Source organism: Leopardus geoffroyi, chromosome D2 (genome assembly GCF_018350155.1).
Source record: "Leopardus geoffroyi isolate Oge1 chromosome D2, O.geoffroyi_Oge1_pat1.0, whole genome shotgun sequence".
Lineage (NCBI taxonomy): Eukaryota > Metazoa > Chordata > Mammalia > Carnivora > Felidae > Leopardus > Leopardus geoffroyi.
The window spans coordinates 47,362,590-47,381,863 of NC_059334.1; the positions used below are offsets into that span (position 1 = coordinate 47,362,590).

At 47.0% G+C, this 19,274-nt stretch overlaps 1 protein-coding gene and 1 long non-coding RNA gene across 2 annotated transcripts in view; one reads left to right on the forward strand and one right to left on the reverse strand.

Moving 5' to 3' along the window:
• Positions 1-19,274, reverse strand: part of VSTM4 (V-set and transmembrane domain containing 4) — a 97,758-nt gene that overhangs the window by 39,792 nt on the left and 38,692 nt on the right. The window contains exons 4-5 of the mRNA XM_045437998.1: positions 17,332-17,439; positions 10,766-10,799 (exon numbers count right to left, since the gene is read on the reverse strand). Of these exons, the coding sequence (XP_045293954.1) occupies positions 10,766-10,799; positions 17,332-17,439 (142 nt within the window). The remainder of the gene's footprint in view (positions 1-10,765; positions 10,800-17,331; positions 17,440-19,274) is intronic.
• On the forward strand, positions 1,178-12,689 carry LOC123576743. Its single transcript, XR_006701561.1, has 3 exons — positions 1,178-1,265; positions 2,620-2,750; positions 11,670-12,689. It is a non-coding gene; the product is annotated as an uncharacterized LOC123576743 (long non-coding RNA).

A 19,274-nucleotide genomic window follows, 5' to 3' on the forward strand; every position in this document is an offset into this window, starting at 1 on the left:
GTGACGTGACAGACGATTTCTCTCGCAAAATATTATTTCTCCCAATGAGCCAGCAAGACTGGTCGAAATTTTCGACAAAGAAAAGTCCACTTTATGATTCACTTACAGGAAAGTTATTCTATACCTTAGGTTGGAACAGGACTGTGTTTTGTCCCAGACACAAGGGAGTGAGCATTGCTGGAGCCAGTCAAACCAAAACAGATAGAAAACGGGCCAGAAACTCCATCTAAATGAGAGAGGTGTGCGATTGGAAAGCAGTGCTTTCTTTCTGGTTCCCACAAGGGCTGCGTGGCTGGCACACGGGGGAGGTATTGTAACAGGTGCAAACATCTGGCCCAGACACCTCTCATAGGCGTCTCCCTCCCACAAAAGCTGGGCACCTCTGCTCTGTGGCACATGGTGGCTGGATCCGGTGAATGGGCACTGGACAAGGGGCAGAAGGCCTGCGCTAAAGCAGGTTCCACTCTGACGAGAGAGGTGACCCTGGATAAGTCACTCACTTCCTGGGCCTCCATCCCCCAATCTGTAAAATGGGGAGAAGTACACTTGCAATCTAACTCACAGGGTTATTATTAGGGTCAGATTGGCTGGCACGGCTTAAAGTAGACAGGACATGAAGCAGCTCAGGGGCACTGACCCAAATCTCTGGTGCAAGAGTGCAGTGGGCGATGCTTCACAGTGTTACCCAGGGAGGATCATGTCGCCGCCTGGGTATCTCCTGGCACCGTGTCTCGGCCCTCAGGTCTACCAGTTTCAACCTACACGTTGATCAAAAAATCTTTCTGCCCAAAATAGAACAGCATGCCCTCCTGTTGCCACAGGTACAGTTGTGTTATCTAAGAACCAGCACAGCACACAGCAGGTGGGTAAGGAGGAGGGAGAAGCTGTACCCCCAAGCAGCCCCAGGACACCGGATGGAGCAGGCAACCTGGGTTTTGCTAGGTATCAAACAAATTGTGAGCAACTACACTTCGCTGAACTTCAGTTAATAAGAGCTACGTGTGTCTCTATCCTAGGCAAAGCACTGGGAAAAGTGCACAATATCCATAATCTCCGACCCTCCCAGATGGGAAAATGAAGCCTCGGAGAGGTCCAGGCGGGAGACGTGGGATCTGATCCAGGGCGGCCTGCCTCCTTGGCCCTGAAGCAAGGATTCTGGGCCTAGTCCAGACAACAGAGAAGAAGAAAACTAGGACAGGAAGAGGGTAAATCAAGCCAGATCCACGATGGCTGCTCTGGGCTTAAACCAGCTCCCTAAAGAGAAGGTACTGAAAGGCGATATCAGCATTCCATTGCATTTAAGTCTGTACTAAATCTGGGACTGTTACAGCAGCTAAAGTCCTGCCTGGGTGGGAGGAAGAGGGCCCAACTAGAGCGCTGGGGACTTGGAGGCAAGAGCTGTGGCTGGTGCCCAAGACCAAGGGCCGTCTTGGCCTAGGATTGGACAGAGGAGGAGGAGGGGAGCACAATTACTGTACCTGGAATTCTCTGGAATAAGTGATGTCGCCTGTCAAAATGGAGGGGGTAGGTTGGCCATGTGGAAATCTGGTGTCTCTACTCTATAGCTAAGAGTGTTCGGGAGTAGAAAAAAACAATACAATAGCACAAACTGAGCTGATCCCACCAAAGAACAAAATTATAACTAAGACCCAGCCACGTCTTGCTTCCATAACTAACTGTGAGATCAAAGCACCCCTCATATTGAACCACAGTGCCTGTGGCATACGAGTCCTCACCCACACATCAGTGACTGTCCTAACACCCACCTGTCTCTGGGATAATACTAGAGGTACAGCTAACCATTCACGCTGAGGGACTTTCGTACATCCAACCCGCGCGCGCCCAGAGGCCAAGTGTTTCCTTCGGCCCCGGGAAATCTTTGTGCCTCAAAATAGGAACTATGAATCAAAATGCTTCCTTAAGGTCTGTTTAATCTTGCTTCCTATTGAATGAGCAGGCACCCTCATCCCTGGGCACACAGCTGTCTGTCATGTGCTGCAAGGGGATTTGCTGCTCTCTGAACTCTCATGCCAAGTGTTGTCTGTCAATCAAAAGAACTCAGCTCAGAAAGCCCTCCGTGAGTGGGGCTGAGGAAGGTGTTCGGGCTCTGGTCCTGCCCACACTTGCCCCAGGCCTGCTTCCTGGAGCCATTCTTCCCACCCCACCCCACCCCACCCCTCGAGCCCTTCTTCTCCACGCTGTCTTTGAAAGTCATTGCTTTAGCTGCCTGTTTTATCTGCAGAAATGTCCACGTGCTTCCTTTCCTCCTGCCCACATAGCTCTGTTTTGACAATGGCGATGCCTGATACGGGTCCCCAGAGGATCAAGAGCTCCTTGCCAAGCAGCTCTGTGCTCCTTTTTCCAAGATTTCATGCAGCCCACTCGTCACCCCCTAACCCTGTACCCTGCAGCTTCAAGTGTAGAATCTTGAAGGAGGAACGCTGATCTCAACAACTACGGCGGCCACTCACTGTCATTATCAGTTACAGTCAATTATATCTCAATAAGCTGGGGGAGGGGGGAGGAGCACAATTACAGCCCCCCTCCTCAGGTTGGCTGCCACTGAGAAAGGCCAATGACTCGTGCAAATAGGGCAAATTTCCCAGCCTCTCTCTCTAGGCTTTGGAGCATGCTTTGTGGGTTTCCCATGCCACTGGACTACTCAAGGTTAATGGCTACCACATGCCGGGAGCTGCTCAAAGCTGCAGAACTCCACTCTCAAGATGGACAAAGGGTACCACCCGCTCACGGTGACTCCCTTGAAATGACTCTTTTTTATATGACATGCCAAGAACATAAAACCATATGTAGTACACAATGAGCGTTTAATGGGCTTCACCTACTGCATTATCTTACCAGTATTATTACCATCATTATTATGGAATCTCTCTCAGAGTCCTTGAATAGGGAGCCAGACATGACAGAGTTCTCTGTAACCTGAGCCAGCACCGGTGCACCTAGAAAAGAGCAGCAGACCCTTGGCGGTCACGGTGTATTCTTCTCTGCTGCTTCTACCCTATGGGGTTTTTGCATGCACGTTCCAAGCAGCATCAGAATAAAGCTGCTCCCTTGTGAGGGAGCTGCCAAAGCGCCTCCCTGTCCACAGCCTCCATGGCCTTTTATCATAAATGGCTTACACAACCTGAGAGGTTCTGCTGGGGCCCCGTTGTTAAAGCTCTCCGTTGCAGTCCCTGCCGGCTTTGTGAAGCCTGCACAGAAGCTTTGCCAGGCCACTGGTTTTGTTTGTGAATTTAAGATCTATGAATACGAACTGGTAAGATCATGCCTCATTAATATTTAGTGGTTCCATGCAGTGTTCTCGTCTTGGGTCATAAGAAAAATGGCAGAGAGGTCACTGGGGTTACATGCCCTGCATCTATCGCCCGCACCACTGAGGGTATGTGTTTGCGTGGGATTGGCCCCACCCATCCTCTGGCCACCATGCTTGGTTCAGGCCGGTCCCCTACCACTAGGGTGCGGTTGTATTTGCTGGTCAGGAAGTGAGACAATTCCTTCATTAAGCCAGGTGGGAAAGCATCTGCTCCCACCTTTCTCTTCCCAAGGGGAGCCAGCCTGGCCTGGGGATACGCCAATCCTTGAGGCAGCACTGCCCAGAGACAGGCTGGGAATAGACGCCATCACCCCAACAACACTGTGTCTCCCAGACTGAGCTTCCCTGGGGCCCAACCACTGCAGCACCCCTAGTCAGATGAGCCGGCCAAGTCCCTTCCTAGGTAACGCCATCTGTGCTAGCTTCCTGTCACCTGGAATCAGAAGGTTCGTAAATAGTACAGAGGGCTAGCTATTTATCTAATAGTTGGCAGTTTTATTCCTGTTCTTAGTCTGGGGAGACTAATTTGTGCCTTGCAGGGTTTTATGAAGATTAGAAATAAATCCCATAAAGTGTTCACAAGTGGAGGTACACGGGCACACCGTGAGTAATTATGAGGAATTAGCCCACAGCCACTGCTATCTCACTGAATCCTCACGACCCTGAGCAATAAGGACAAAAGCAAATTTGCACCCATATTGTGGAGGGTGAAAAATTCTCGAGTGGCCCAAGGTCAAGCTGCTGGGTGGCACGGCTTCAGCTAACACCAAATCCAGGTGGGAATTTTTTTTTTAATGTTTATTCATTTTTGGAAGAGTGAGCGTGAGATGGGGAGGGGCACATAGAGAGGGGGACAGAAGATCCAAAGCAGGCTCTGAGCCGACAGCTGTGAGCCCGATGTGGGGCTCGAACTCACGAACCGTGAGATCATGACCTGAGCCAAAGTCGGTCGCTCAATCGACGGAGCCACCCAGGCGCCCCTGGGCAGAATGTTTTTTTACATGATGCCAGGAATAACCACGAGGCTCCATCTCACAGGTCGGTCCTCCTCATGCCTTCCTCTGCCTGGGGACTAGGGAGGGACACCAAACCTGAGAGCTGGGGTGGGGTGAGGATAAGAGGCACAGCAAGGATGTCAGGGATGCAGGACGGGGGCCAGGAGCCACACGGCCGCATCTGCTATCCCGGCCCTCGCCACCTTGCTTGCTCAGGTGAACGTGGCCAGAGGGGAGGCATTCGGCACACGTGTGGGCTAAAACCCAAGCAAAGAACAATAATGGCTGATGCATCTGCAAATCGATGCCTATAACCAGAGCACATTGGATTCTCAAAGTCAGGGGGACGCAGGGCAGCCACCGCCCTCCCCGGCATCTGTGGCTACACCCTTCCCACTCTGCGTCCCTTGCCCTGACTCTCTCTAGCGTCTCCTCCTCGTTCACCTGTGTGCATGCCAACCCCGAAGTGTTCACAACCATGTCCGAGCTTCCCGGTGTGTCTGGGACAGTGCATTAGTCCTGGAGCCAGGTGGCCCCGGGCATCCTCACGTCTCCACCTCTGCCTGGCACAGACCTCACCACGAGCCACACTCTTCATATCAGTTTTCATCTGGAGAATGGGACCATCACACCACCCACTCTTGGGGTTGTGGTGAGGAATGAAGAAGGTGGTATGTGTCGATGCTTAGCCCTGTGCCCATCCCCTGGCATCTGGCCCTGCCACCCCCTCCAGCCTCTCCTCCCTGATGCTCTTCCCTGCACCTGCAAGGCTCCTCACCCTCATGGACGAAGTGACCTCATCCTCCCAGCCTGTCACCCACTGTACCTCTCCCTCCCCACTTCCGTGTGCTGCCTCCCCCCACACCCCCGCCCAACCCTTTTCTGGAACACTCTTCCTCCTCCTTCAATACTTGGCCTGAATTTCACCCAGGAAGCTTTCCCTACCAACCACAGAGCCCTGGGACGGGGTTAGGAGCGCCTCATCTGGGTGCCCGTGACAGCTTGGTGGGCACCACCTGCATGCTGCCACGGTTTTATTTCTCTAGGTTTCCCATTTGATGCGGCACTCAAGGGCATGGGCTGCGTGCTATTTTATCCTTGCCCTAAGAGGCCTTACAAGAAATCCCTTACAGAAGAATCACCCAAGTGTGACTGAATAATAACAAAAACCAGTTGCATAGAGCTCACCATTTACCAGGACCGTCGGAAGCACTTTACACAGACTAACTCATCGAATCCTGCCAACAACACTATGCGCCAGGTTTGCCCCCCACCCTTTCATCAGAGAGGTGGCAAAGCTGGCCAAAGGCACACAGCAATCAGTGGCAGAGCCCGGATTTGAACCGAGGCAGCCTGGCCCCAGAATCTTTCAGCATCACAGAAGATTACCTTTCACAGAAAAAACAAATTCCATAATCCTACCACTATTCAGTATTATGGAAATGAAGCAAGTAGTTACACATCTAAGTTCAGAGCCGGTGTCTTTAGATTCCCTTTGAAATCACCTCTGCCTTCACACTAAGGTTCTGAACCAGTCAATTGTTAATTAAATCCCATACTTCGACTGTCAGGGTATGTTTTTTTTTTTTTTTTTTTAAATCTCTGATGGTTCAGAAAAAACTGAAAAGTGCTTTAAACAAAGCTCACAAACCACAGTAATGCTATGCCTGTAACTTATCTAGCATATAAATAGTCTGTGCCCCTGTTCATCCATGAGAGAGCACACACACCAGAGAACATGAAGAAAGCCTGGATATCTTCCGTCGGAACTGCTGTTGGCACAGGGAACATAATGTGCACTTCAATTTCTCCCATCTGCAAATACTTGGTTATCTCAAACCCGTAAGAAGAGGTCAAACAACAGATCAGGAAATCTACCGTCTGGGAACTGCCTTTTTGGTGCCCACGGCCATCCTCTTGGCAACTTTTCTTAAACTTGACCTACAGGAAAGAAGGCATCTGCATCCGTGGACAAGGTGTCATGGTGTGGGGCTCTATGCAGTTGGTGGCATTTCATTTCAAATCTGCCTTTCCGGGACTCATGATACCATGAGTATCATGCTCACTCCTCGAGCTGCTTTTAGGGAGCTGAAAAATCTTACAGAACCCTGAGATTCTCTGGCCCAGCTTTCTGTTCCAGGAGAGCACTTAGCCATGGGAAGGAAACAGTTTCCTAACCCCCAAATCAGGGCCACCCCCTCCCAGGGGATAGCGACTTCCGACTTTGGGGATGACACATATTCAAAACGAGACTCGTTTTCCTTCAGTATGAACTTCTCGCAGTTAAGTCATGGAATCCCTTAGAGCCTCCAGGTCTGTCCCAGTCACTTGGTAGGCCCTCCTCTTGGTGACCGCAGCCACAGTGCCAGCATGTGGCCTCTTCCTGAGGGTCCCTCCCCTGCCTAAGGGTTTCCATTCCTGGCATCCTGCCCTGGTCCTGTGCTCTCTGCCCATTCTCCCTTAGGAGGAAGTGGTCAGAGGACAGAGAAGGACATTTATCCCAATAATAGCTTGAGATTCCAGGGGCCCAGCTGCCCACTGCCATTGCACGGATGGAGCTGGGGTCGGGAGGCCCCAACATGACAGGGACAGAAGGAGCCTCTGTGTGGGCTGCAGAGGCAGAGCACAATTCAGGCCAGAACCAGTTGAAAGGCAAGGGACCGACCAGTTCACTAGCAAGGAATCTGGGCTTCACTGAGTCAAATCAGCCTGAGGTCCTAATTGGGAAGATGAATACAAGTCGGCGGGGCACCCCTACATGGTCCTGGGGTGCAGTGGAGTAAAGACAGGCTTTCCAGAGGTAGATCTGTGGCTGGCCCGACAGGAGACATGCCCCTGGAGAGAGCTTAACTCAGGCACTCACAGATTCACAGACAGCACCAGCTGGTAGAGGGGTGGCATCTGAATGGGACTTTGTGGTCATCACTGACCTCTGGTAGGTATCCCACGGCCGGGGGTGACCAAACTCTAAGGCCCACAAGACTAGGGTGACACCCTTACTATATGTCTAGCCTTGGTACCAGCTCAGAGTAGGAGCATGTCTTACCCCTATTACCAAAGGGAGAGGAAGGGAGGGGCCCAAATGGCACTCCTTGTTAGCGAGGCAAGGGACACAGTAGATCACAGCAGGCAAATCCTGAGAAGCACCGGCAGGCTGGTTCCTCACAGCCTCTGGGCTCCCCAGCCATAACCTCCCCCCGTATCTGAAATGCCAGTCCTTAGGGCTCTGTGGGGGGGGGGGGGGCACATACTTTTAAGAAGAAACAAATACCTTTATCGAGGCATAATTTGCTCCCCATGAAAGTCATTGATCTCAAGTGTATGACTCAACCATCACTACACTACAGTCTTGGAACATTTCTATTACCCCCCAAATTTCCCTCTTGCTCATTTATAGTTAATTCCTATGCCCACCCTCAGCCCTAAGCAACTATTTTCAGTTCCTATAAATTTATCCTTTTCTGGACATTTCAGATAAATGGTATCATACAATACATATTTTTTGCATCTGGTTTAGTTCACTTAGCATAATGTTTCTGAAGTTCATCCATGTGCAGAATGTATCAGCAGTTTGTCCCTTTTTATTACCGCATTGTATTTCATCAAACGGATTACTAAATGTTGTTTATCCATTCATCAATTGATGGCTACATTCAGATTGTTTCCATCTCCTGGTTATTATGAACAAAGCTGCTGTGAACAACTGCATGGATGTCTTTGTGTGGACATATGCTTTCATTTCTCTTGGGCAGATACCTACGAGTCAAATCTCTGGGTAATCATATGGTAAGTTTATGTTGAATGTTTTAAGAAACTACCAAATTGATTTCCAAAGCAGCTACACCATTTTACATTCCCACCTGCAATGAACAGAGTTCCAGTTTTTCCACATCCTCACCAACACTTGACATCATTGTCTTTTTACAGCCATTGTAGTTGTATTTGTACCACTTAATGACCAACGAAACGGAATATATTTTTGTGAATTTGTTAGCCATTTATATACCTTCTTCAGGAAAATATCTATTCAAATCTCTTTTCTTTGGTCCATTTTTGTGTTATTTGTCATCTCATTATTGAGTTGTAAGAGTTCCTTATATATTTTATCCCAGCATTATTTGTTGAAAAGACTGCTTTCTCAAACTTTTTGAAATAATTTGTGAAGGATTAGTATTATTTTTTCTTTCAATTCTCGATATATTTCACCAGTAAAGCAACATGGGCCTGGGCTTTTCTTGTTGGAAAGATTTTAGCTAACAATTCAATTTCTTGATTTATTATAGGTTTATTCAGATTATAGCTGTCTTTTTAAATCAATTTAGATAATTTGTGTCTTTCTAAGAGTTTTTCTATTTCATCTATGTTGTCTTATTTTTTAGAATAAAAGTGTTCATGATATTTTCTTATAATGCTGTTAACTTTTGAGTCTGTAGCGATTCCCTTTTTTCTTCCTGATTTGGTAATTGGCTTTTTCTTTTTTATTTTCATGTACAGTCTAACTTAAGATTTGTCAATTCTATTGATCTTTTCAAAGAACCAACTTTTGGTTTTATTGATTTCTCTGTGTGTGTGTGTGTGTGTGTGTGTGTGTGTGTGTTTTCCCTGTCATCAATTTCTGCTCTAATCTTTATTATATCCTTTCTTCTGCTTACAATGGATTTCACTTGCTCTTATTTTTCTAGTTACTTATGGTGAAAGCTTAGGATATTGATCTGAGATCTTTCTTCTTGTCTAATACAGGCATTTAAAGCCATAATTCTTTCTCTAGGCACTGCTTTAGCAGCGTATCTTGTAAGTTTTCATGTGTTTTGTTTTCATTTCTTTTCAATTCAAAATATTTTCTAATTTCTCTTATAATTTCTTCTTCATATTATTTAGAAGTGTGTTGTTTTAAATTTCAGAACATTTGGGATTCTCCCAGATTTCTTTCTGTCATTAGTTTATATTTAATTCTTTTGCTTAGAGAACAAACTTTGTATGATTTCTTACATACATAAACTTTTTAAGTTTATACAAATCTGTTTTCTGGCCTCACATCTGGTCTATCCTGGAGGATACTCCCAGTGCACTTGAAAGGTGTGGTAGGTGGTCATTGGGTAGAGTATTCTTACTCTATGTGTCAGGTCAAATTGCTTGATCTTCTGTGCCCTTGAATTTCTGTCTAGGTATTCTATCAATTATTGAGAGTGGATCTTGAAATATCCAGCTCTTATTCTAGAATCATCAATTTCAACTTTCAATTTTCTATTTTTCTTCATGTGTGTTGAGGCTCCGTTGTTAGGCTCATATACATTTATATGTGTTGTATCTTCCTGGTGTATTGTTCTTTCATAATTTGAAATTTCCTTCTTGGTCTCCAGTAATATTTCTTGCCTTAAATTATGTCTCATCTGCTATTAATTTAACTACCATCCCTCTTATTGTTACTATTTGCATGGTATTTTTCTCTTCTTTTGGGTGTTCTCCATTCTCCACTGCACATGCACGTTGCCTCAGCCAGAAACACACTTGCCCCAAATGTGACCAAAAGTTCAGGCTAGTCAAGTCATTGGACCTCCCTGTTCGATACCCCTAAGAAGGTCACCTCCACTGACAATGCTGCTGAACGTGAGCATTGCACACTGCTCCAAGTCACATGATCCCCCTTCTACCACAACAGAGCTGCTGGTGGTCGTTATGCCTTCCATGGATTCAGATGAAAAATTCACTGTCATTCAAATTTGTGTTTGCACAAATGTAGGTCATGCATGGTTTCTCTCTGATTCTTTTTAGGATTTTTTTCTTTGTCTTTGGCTCTCATAATTTTTTTTCTTACCACCTTTGAGTTCCTCCTTTGGTTGTCTCTGATATTATTTTCAGGGTTTATGGTTGTGCTTCGCAGGGAAGAGCAGGGAGAAATTGACCTATGCCATTGTGTCTAGACCAGAAGTGTCAAGTTTCTAAACAGTATGAGTTTGCAATATCTACTATAACCGTTATGTTTCCTGTGAGGTGTATTCCACGAGCTAGAAAGCTAGCATCTTACCACATATATTACTAATGGCCACATTCTGCAGAGTGGGGCATAGGACAAGCAGACATTGGTGAAAGGGAATTAGGAGTATTTGTGGTCAGAAGGCATCAAAGTGGTTCAGTCCAAGCTGCTAGCCTCTTCCTAAACAGGGGACACGGTTCTACAAAAGCAGGCGTCAAGCTTCCTCCAGCATGTATGTTGAACCAGCATGAGCCATATTTTCTTTGGACCCTCTGGGGGTGATAACCAGAGCATGGAATCTAGACACATGCAAGGGCATGAAGGACACACATTTTGAGGCCAACGTGCAGACCAACATGCAGACCCCTTAGGCAAAGATACATATTTAACCAATTTCTTGGTAATATCGATAGAAAATAAACTATCAAAGAGTTTCGTTTGAAGAAAGAAAGAAAATATTCCTACCTGTTCTGAGGACATTTCACCAAATAATGTCTCACTGTTAAAAAAAAAAATAGAAGATGATAAATAAATGTTACTTTAGATATAGAAGCTCCAGGAATCACCAGGAAATGCAGGTGCCCAAATGTTGCCCAGATGTTGATACAAGTCACCTCTTGGGGCTTTCATACTTCTCTGTGGATGAGTACAGCAGAACTATAGTAGGGACACTGCAGTGACTTGATAGTGTTATACTCCTGGATTGAGTCAGGCATGAAGCCATATACCTTAGACTTCCTAGTTTGTTAACCCAAAACATTCTTTTTTTTTTTTTTTTTTTTTTTTTTTTTTTTTTTTGCCAAGCTAGGTTGAGGTGGGTTCTAACCTGAAAGGTCCTAGAGTAACAGAGTCACCCAACTTCAAAGTTTTACCTCAGTCATGAGAAAGCCTTTTGGGGAAACCTATTTCCACTTAGGTGCTCCTCTCTGTAAAATGGATTTTCATTCTCTGATCAGTGCTTTTCCAGGACTAAGTGGGGGTCCTTGGAAAAACAGTCTTAGAGCAAGACATCCTCCACAGTAGGTCTCATTGAGAAAAAAAAAAAAACAGATTTTAGCTGCAGAGGAAATATAAGAATACTCAGGAAGTTATCCAAATAAGTGTCCAATCTATGCTCACAACTGAGTTCATCTCAAGCAGAAGTAAAGCCATAGGCCCTGGAGTTGGGTGTGGATCATTACACCAATGGCTCCATGAATCATACCTCCCTGTATCTACCTATAATCCTGTGAAAGTCCCTCCCACGCTGACCCAGGGCTTGGCCACCAGATGTGCTTTGGCCAATGAAACAATAACCAGTATGTCACAAGCAAAGGCATAAAAGGCCCTTGTGCCCTGATATTTGCTCACTTTCTCTCTCTTGTCATAGGGAACTCTTCTGTGACCACGTAAAGAAGCCTGGCTGGCCTACTAGAAGATGAGACCGCATGGAACAGACACAAGTCTCCCCAGCTGATGCCCCAAAGCAGCCAGGCCCCAGCTCATCCACCAGAAGACCGCAGCTTCAGGAGCAACTCCAGCCAAGACCAGAAGAACTGCTCAGCTAAGCCCAGCCCAAAGTGCTGACCTATGGAATTGTGAGCAAATAAAATCATTGATGTTTTAAGCTATGACACTTTGGCGTGATCTGTCCTGCAGGTGACCAGGGCAGGTTCCAAACCAGCATGACAGAATCTCAACATTAGAGAGGGCTCTTTAGGTTCACCTGTTCCAACCCCTTATTAGTATGTACATTCCTTCTGCATTCTGTTTACTGAGCACCTGCTCTGTGCGGGATAACTTCCAGATGCAGCAATAATAAAACCACAGTTAGTAGTTACTGAACAATTCATATATTCCTGGAATTACTCTAGATGTATTAAATAGATCAGTGATCATTAGTCTGGGATCTGCACACCATTGGGCACTCTTAGGAAGAGCAATTTTGAGGAAAGCAGTTTCTAGGTCCTCACCTAGCATGGTATTCTTTCCTCAGAATTCATTCTCCTGAAACATGCCTGAGTTCTGGCTGTATTCCTTTCCCTCCCTCCTCATCACATCATCCTTTCTCTGCACAAAATTGAACGCATGCCTCTCACCCATCCTGGCTTGTACTATGGAGACTTGTACTAAGGGTAAATAGTAGGCACCAAACAAGAAATGATTTGAAACCTTGGTGCCGGTGTTGAGAAAGCGAATGACCAATGGCTGGGCATCTAAACCTTTCACCAGCAGAGAAGTTTCCAATACTTTGCTTTCAGCAAGGATTAAATAATAACCTAATCCAGTTGTCAGCTGGGAGAGTATTAAAAATCATTTTCAATGACTGATCACTATATGACTTCGGACATGTAACTCCGTAGTACACAAAATACTGAATAGTATAAAGAAAACTTCATCCATTCCTGCCTCTTTTTATGCGGAATGAGGTATTTCAGGGTTAGCATCTATGTAAAAAGTAGGAATAGATTTGCTGCTGAATTCTATTACTAAGCAAATTCATACAAGGGTATATGAAGTAAACTACAAATCTACTTCAATGAAAATACATTTCTGATGAAATGTTCTCCTTCTGGTTATTACCAAAATTGATAATATCATCATAGGTTTTTGATTCTTTATACCCGTTTTCCAGATCTCATTAATTATGTAATATTGGTAACTCAACACAAAAACAATGAATACCTAGAAACTTATGGAATAAGGAAATTTTAAAATCCTTAATTAAAATCTTTATAAACATTATTTTTACAGAGAAGTATGAACAAAAACAACTGCAATAAAGTGGGATAAAATCTTGTGGTGGAAGTGGCTTGACGATAAAAGTTCAAGGAGAAAAAGGAACAATATACAATTTCCCACAGTTTCTTTTTTTGAAAGTGTATTTATTTGTTTGGAAAGAAACAGAGAAGCATGAGTGGGGTAGGGGCAGAGACAGAGGGAGAGAGAGAGAGAATCTCAAGCAGGCCCTGTGTTGCTAGTTCAGAGCCTGATGCAGGGCTATCTAGCAAGATATCTCGCTATCTATCTGGCAAGCTCTAGGAAGCCCTGTTCCAGGGCTAGAGTTCCAGCATATCACAAAGAGCAGAGATATCACAAAGAGCAGAGACCGAGATGCCACAAAGAGCACAGACAACAGGGTTAAGCCCCTCTCTTTCCATCTGGGTCTAGTGAGCCTTCAAAACTGTCCTTTTAAGGGGCACTTGGGTGGCTCGGTCCATGAAGCATCCGACTTCGGCTCAGGTCACGATCTCACGGTTTGTAAGTTCAAACCCCGCATCAGGATCTCTGCTGTCACTGCAGAGCTTGCTTCGGATCCTCTGTCCTCCTTTCTCTCTGCTCCTCCCCTGCTCATGTTCTCTCTTTCTCTCCCAAAAATAAAATGAACATTTTTTAAAAACTGCCCTTTTGAAAGCTCAGACGGAGAAGGTTGGGGGATTGTTGGGGCCACCTCAAAGCAGCGAGTCTGGATGAATTCCTGAACAAGTAAAGGCCATTCGAAACCAGTGTGCTTGAGGAACCATTAGAATAACTCAGGGCTTGGTCTTGAGCCATCAGGATTGGTGCTTTCCAGGGTGAGTCAAAGCTGCAGAGGCTCTGGGATGAAGTTCCAGGTACCCTGGCACTAACAAAGAGCCAGGACGAAGATTCACAGCTTGGGAGGAAGTGGAAGGCAAGTAACACATGGGAGCAGTTAAGTCCAGCTCACGTGAATAACGAGCACCCCAGGAAAACGAGGCAGCGCAAGGCCGGGGGTGAGGGCAGGGCAGCAGGAAGGCTGAGAGAGAAGGACACTGGCCCTCTGGCCTCCCGGCTTCCGGGATGGGCTCTGTTTATTTCAGGGCCCCTCCAGGGGATTTCGTCAGGAGTGGGGACAGCTACTCTGATATCCTCTTTTCAGACAGATCTTGCCAAGGGAGCGGGAGAGCAGGTGCTGGGCTCACCTCTGCTTTGCATATGTATGCGAGCAGCCCATGAACCTGGACACTGTGTGGTTCTCACACAGGCAAGAGAGCTTAGCCTCCCTCCATGTGGCCAGGGTGCAAAAGGCCCAACACACACATGGTTGCATAGAAAACGCAGACCATGTCCATATGACAAGGGGGTCTGAGCCTGATTCTATATTTGTGGGTTCAGCAAGCATATCTCATCTATGAATTTCATTTCCAGAGAGTAATGAGATCCTTTTGGAATACTTGTGACAGAAGGGAGGGACAGAGCAGGACAGAGTTCAGAAGAACCGGCTCTAAGGCCTTGCTACTCAAAGTGTGGCCTCACACCTGCAGTGGTGACACCATCTGGGATCGCGTTAGAGGTACTGAATCAGAATTTCATTTGAGCAGGTTTCCCAGGGAACCATCTGCTCCTTAAGGTCCGGGCAGTGCTGCTCTAAGGCTCTGGGGTCCAGCTGAGGGGTAACATTGAGCCCACCACAGTCCTCTGTCCTTGGCTCTACAGTGCGGTGGGGAGGTGCCTGGCTCCTAGGCCACGTGGGGCAGGACCTGCCTGCCAGGGCTACAGAAGGCCAGCTCCCTAGGAGCTGTGGGAGCTATGACTGCTGTTCAGGAAGGACCTTAGCAACAACCACCATGGAAGGCTGAAGGGAAATTCCTTGGCAAGGCTGGCCCCCAGATGGCGAAGGTTTTCTTGAAGACATATGTGGAAGGCTCGGGATCAGGCTGGACGTGGCCTCTGCCACGCCCTTGTTTCAGGACTTTTCAGGCTCCTCAGCTGTGTTCTCTCTCAAACGGTTGCAGTAGGGACTGTCATTCCAGACAGATGGTGAGGATGACAGAAGAACGTAAAAGAGCGAGTGAGCAACAACAGTCTGGCCTGCCACAGGCGCCCAGGCGAAGCTCTTGGCAGCTCGGTAAGGCTCTCAGACACTGCGTGCAGGTGCACACGAGGCTGTCCTGCCCGCTCCGGGAGGGACGAGGGCAGTTGGGATCTGGGTCTCTAGCGGCTCTGAGTGAAGCCCGGAGGGTGTGTCTCAGTCTGCCTTGTTGGCCCTGAAGGGGAAGGATGTCTCCTGAACCAACTCCCTTGCTTTGTTTCCCCGATTCTGCCTAAGGCCTAACAGAATCTGCAGCTCAAGGCACACTTCTCTAGCATGCTCCTGAACACGGGCAGAGGTGTCTTTGGAGCAAAACGGGCTTGGAGAGTGCCCAGGCGGCTTCCGAACTCCAACAGGTGGGAGCAAAGCAGCTGGGACACAGACACATTTGTTCCCCATTTGTTGAGCAGCTGTCGCACGCCAAATTCCAAGGAGAAGGGAGGAGGCGAATGGCCCGTGACTCCCGTCGTCTGCAAGGGCAGCGAGCGCATCTGTACGTGTGCAACACGTGCCGCAAGCCCGTAAACGTGGGCAAGGTCTCGGAGCCTCGGAGCCGGGGAAAGCCCCGGCTCTGTTGACAAGGCAGGCAGATACCGAGGATGAAGGCAGCTCTCGGGCTCCACAGAGACCGTGCGGAGCACAGTGGGAGTGGCATGAGCTGTGAAGGAGAAAGGTGTGGCCACGGGCCTTGCTCTGTCCCTGGAGCTGAGTGTGCCAAGTGTCTCTGTGCACCTCTCAGGATCTCTGTTGGCCTGGAGGCTGACCTCCAGGCCCTGCCCTCTGGCTTGGGGTCTGTGAGACCAAAGCAAAGCAGAAGAGGAGGGAGGGAGAAGGAAAGGGTGAGGAATGCATAGTCCTGGCTCCCTCCCTGCGGCCTCCTGGTTTGGCACCGCCTGGGTCCCTCTTCCGCAGCTCCTGTTGGTGACCCTTCTCCCACAGCTACAGCTCTTGAAAGTTCTGGAACCGTCCTCCCCTTGTCTCCTAACTCTGTGCTGCAAACAGCGTCCTGCAGGCTGGTCCCTGAGTGCACCCCCTCCCTCCCTGGTCCCCTTAGCCCTGCCCGCACCTCGGCCTCAGCAAAGAGGCCCTCTGGAAGCAGGGCTTGGTTTCCCTGTTTGAGTGTCCCCTTAGACCGCGGCCACCAAATCTGACACTTCCCAGCTTTGTAACCTTGCTCTTAGGCGTAACCATAACCACAAGTTATCATACACACAGGGCACTTACGAGAGTCAGAATGTGTTAAAGTTTTTGTTGTTGTCGTTGAACTTAATCCTCATAATAATCCTAAGAGCCTGGCACCCTACTGCATTCCCATTACTTAGATGGGAAAGGTGAGGCAGAGCGGGTAAGTCATCAGCTGGTAAGTGAAGAGTTGCCATCTGAACCAGAGCCAGCCTAATTCCAGAGCCCAGCTATCACCCACATCATCTCTGGGAGCTACAGCGTCCGCACCCATTTCGGGAATCCGCAAGGGGGTGCAGCAGGGAGGGTGTTCAGAGGAAATGTACAGGATCTGGTGGAAATGTGACTTTGAGGCTTGGTGACAGGTGGGGACTGAAGAGGGAAAGCAGGCAGCCTTCATAGAAAGAGAAGAATCAGCGTTCCCAGAACAGGAATCATTAAGAGAGAAAACGCAGAGCAAGAAGGGGCTGAGGACACATTCCGGGTATCAGGGATGCCAACAGGAAAGGAGATGGAAGGAAGTGAACACTCAGGCTGGGCGGAGCCTTCCTAACCCCACCTGCCTGCCAGGCACAGCGCCAGTACTGTGAATAATAACACTCACAACAGTGTGCTAACTGAGGAAGGCAGTGTCTACCCCATTTCATTTCGCAGATGAGGAAACTGAAGCTCAGGGCAGTTCAGGAATACATCTAAAACCGGTCTTCTGTGGCAGAGCCGGGATCAAACCCAGGTTCACCTGACTCCATAGCCCCTTCTGGGAGAATGAGAGGAGTAAGGGTCACCCCCCCCCCACCCCCAGAAACCGCGGGAGGAAGGGACCTGAGAAAAAAAGGAATTTAAATGTGGTCACAGTTGATTTTAGCGGAGTCTCAGGGAGACACAGCTCCTCACTCGCTGTACTCACCAGTCACAGGTAAATAATCCCTGACTCACGATGCATTTTTCAAACAAGGTTATACTTTGCCCAGCGTCTTCGCCTGTCTGTGGTTTGGTAGTGCTCCCATTCCAGACATGACCTTATCTATCCGCTTACCTCTGGATTTCCTCTTGCTAAACACAGACTGCCAGATGATGGTCAGGGTGAAGAGTAGGACGCTGAGAATCCCCACACAGCACACGAGCACGGCATATATGTAGATATCTGAGGGCAAGGACACAGCAGAGCATTGTCAGGACGAGCCAGGTCAGAGGAGATGCACCAAGTAAGATATACTTCGTACGTTACCAAAAATCAACTCAAAATGAACCACAAGCCTAAACAGAAAATATGAACTAGAAAACTTTGGGGAAGAACACAGAGGAGAAAAATCTTTGGGATCTAGGACTAAGCAGAGAATTTTTAGACTTGATATGGAGAACATTATCTATATAAGGAAAACGTGATAAATTTGATTTCATCAAAATTAAAAACTTTTGCCCTGTAAACACCCATATGAGGAGGATGAAAAGACAAAACTACATACAGGGAGGAAATATTTGCAAACTGTACAACCAACAAAGGATTAGTATGTAGACGATAAAGAACTCTCAGAACTCAACAATAAAAAATAAACAAACAATCCTACTAGAAAATGCGCAGAAATGTACAGAGACATTTCACCAAAGAGCATATATGGTGGTAAACAACTTCAGGAGAAGATGTTCAACTTCCTTAGCCATTAGACAAATGCAAATTTAAATCACAGTGAACTATCTCGCACGCATATCAGAATGACTAAAATAAAAAGCAGTGACAATACCAAATGCTAGCAAGGATATGAATAAACTGGGTCACTCAACAATATTGCTGGTGAGAATGTAAAGTGGTACAGCCACCCTGGAAAATAGTTTGGCAGTTTCTTAAAAGATACATCTACAAATGCCCTTCACCTCAGCAATTGCACTCTGGGAAAATGAAAACTTAAGTTCACACAAGAACCTGGACATGTGTGTTTATAGCAGCTTTATTTGCAATAGCCCAAAACTGGAAACTGCCCAGATGTCCCCCAGTGGGTGAATGGTTCAACAAACTGGAGTCTTTCCACCCCCGCCCCAGCTACTACTCAGTGATAAAGTAACAAACTATTGACATATCTAGCAATCTGGAACCTCCAAAGAATTATGCTGAGGGAGGGGAAAAAAATCCCAAAAGGTTACATACTGTGTGATTGTATTTGTATAATATTCTTTATTTTTTTAATTTTTTTTAACATTTATTTATTTTGAGACAGAGAGAGACAGAGCATGAATGGGGGAGGGTCAGAGAGAGGGAGACACAGAATCTGAAACAGGCTCCAGGCTCTGAGTGGTCAGCACAGAGCCCGACGTGGGGCTCAAACTCACAGACCGCGAGATCATGACCTGAGGTGAAGTCGGCCGCTTTACTGACTGAGCCACCCAGGCGCCCTTATATAATATTCTTGAAATGACAAAATTATAGAAATGGAGAACAGATTAGTGATTGCCAGAGGTCAAGGAGGGAGTAGTTGATGGGAAGCTATCAGCTGATGGGAGTTGATGGGTTTGGCTATAAGAAACCCTTGTGGAGATGGGAATTTCTGTATCTTGGCTGTATCAATGTCAATATCCTGGTTGCCATATTGTACTGTAGTTTTGCAAGATGTTATAATCGGGAGAAATTGGGTTAAGGGTACAAACTGATACAAGGGATCTCTGTCACTTCTTAGAAATACATATTAACCTACAATTACCTCAAGATAATTTTTTTGAAGTTAAACCATGATCATATATGTCTCAATCTGCTATAACAAAACACAATAGACTGGGTGGCTTAGAAACAAACATTTACTTCTCACAAGAGCAAGGCGCTGGTAGGATTGGTATCTGGTAAGAACTCTCTTCCTAGTTTGGAGATGTTTTCTCTTAATAGCCTCACATGGCAGAGAACAAAGAGAGAGCAAGCAGGCTCTTACGGGGGTCTCTTCTTATAAGGAAACTAATCCCATTGGTGAGGGCTCCATTCTCATGATATAATCA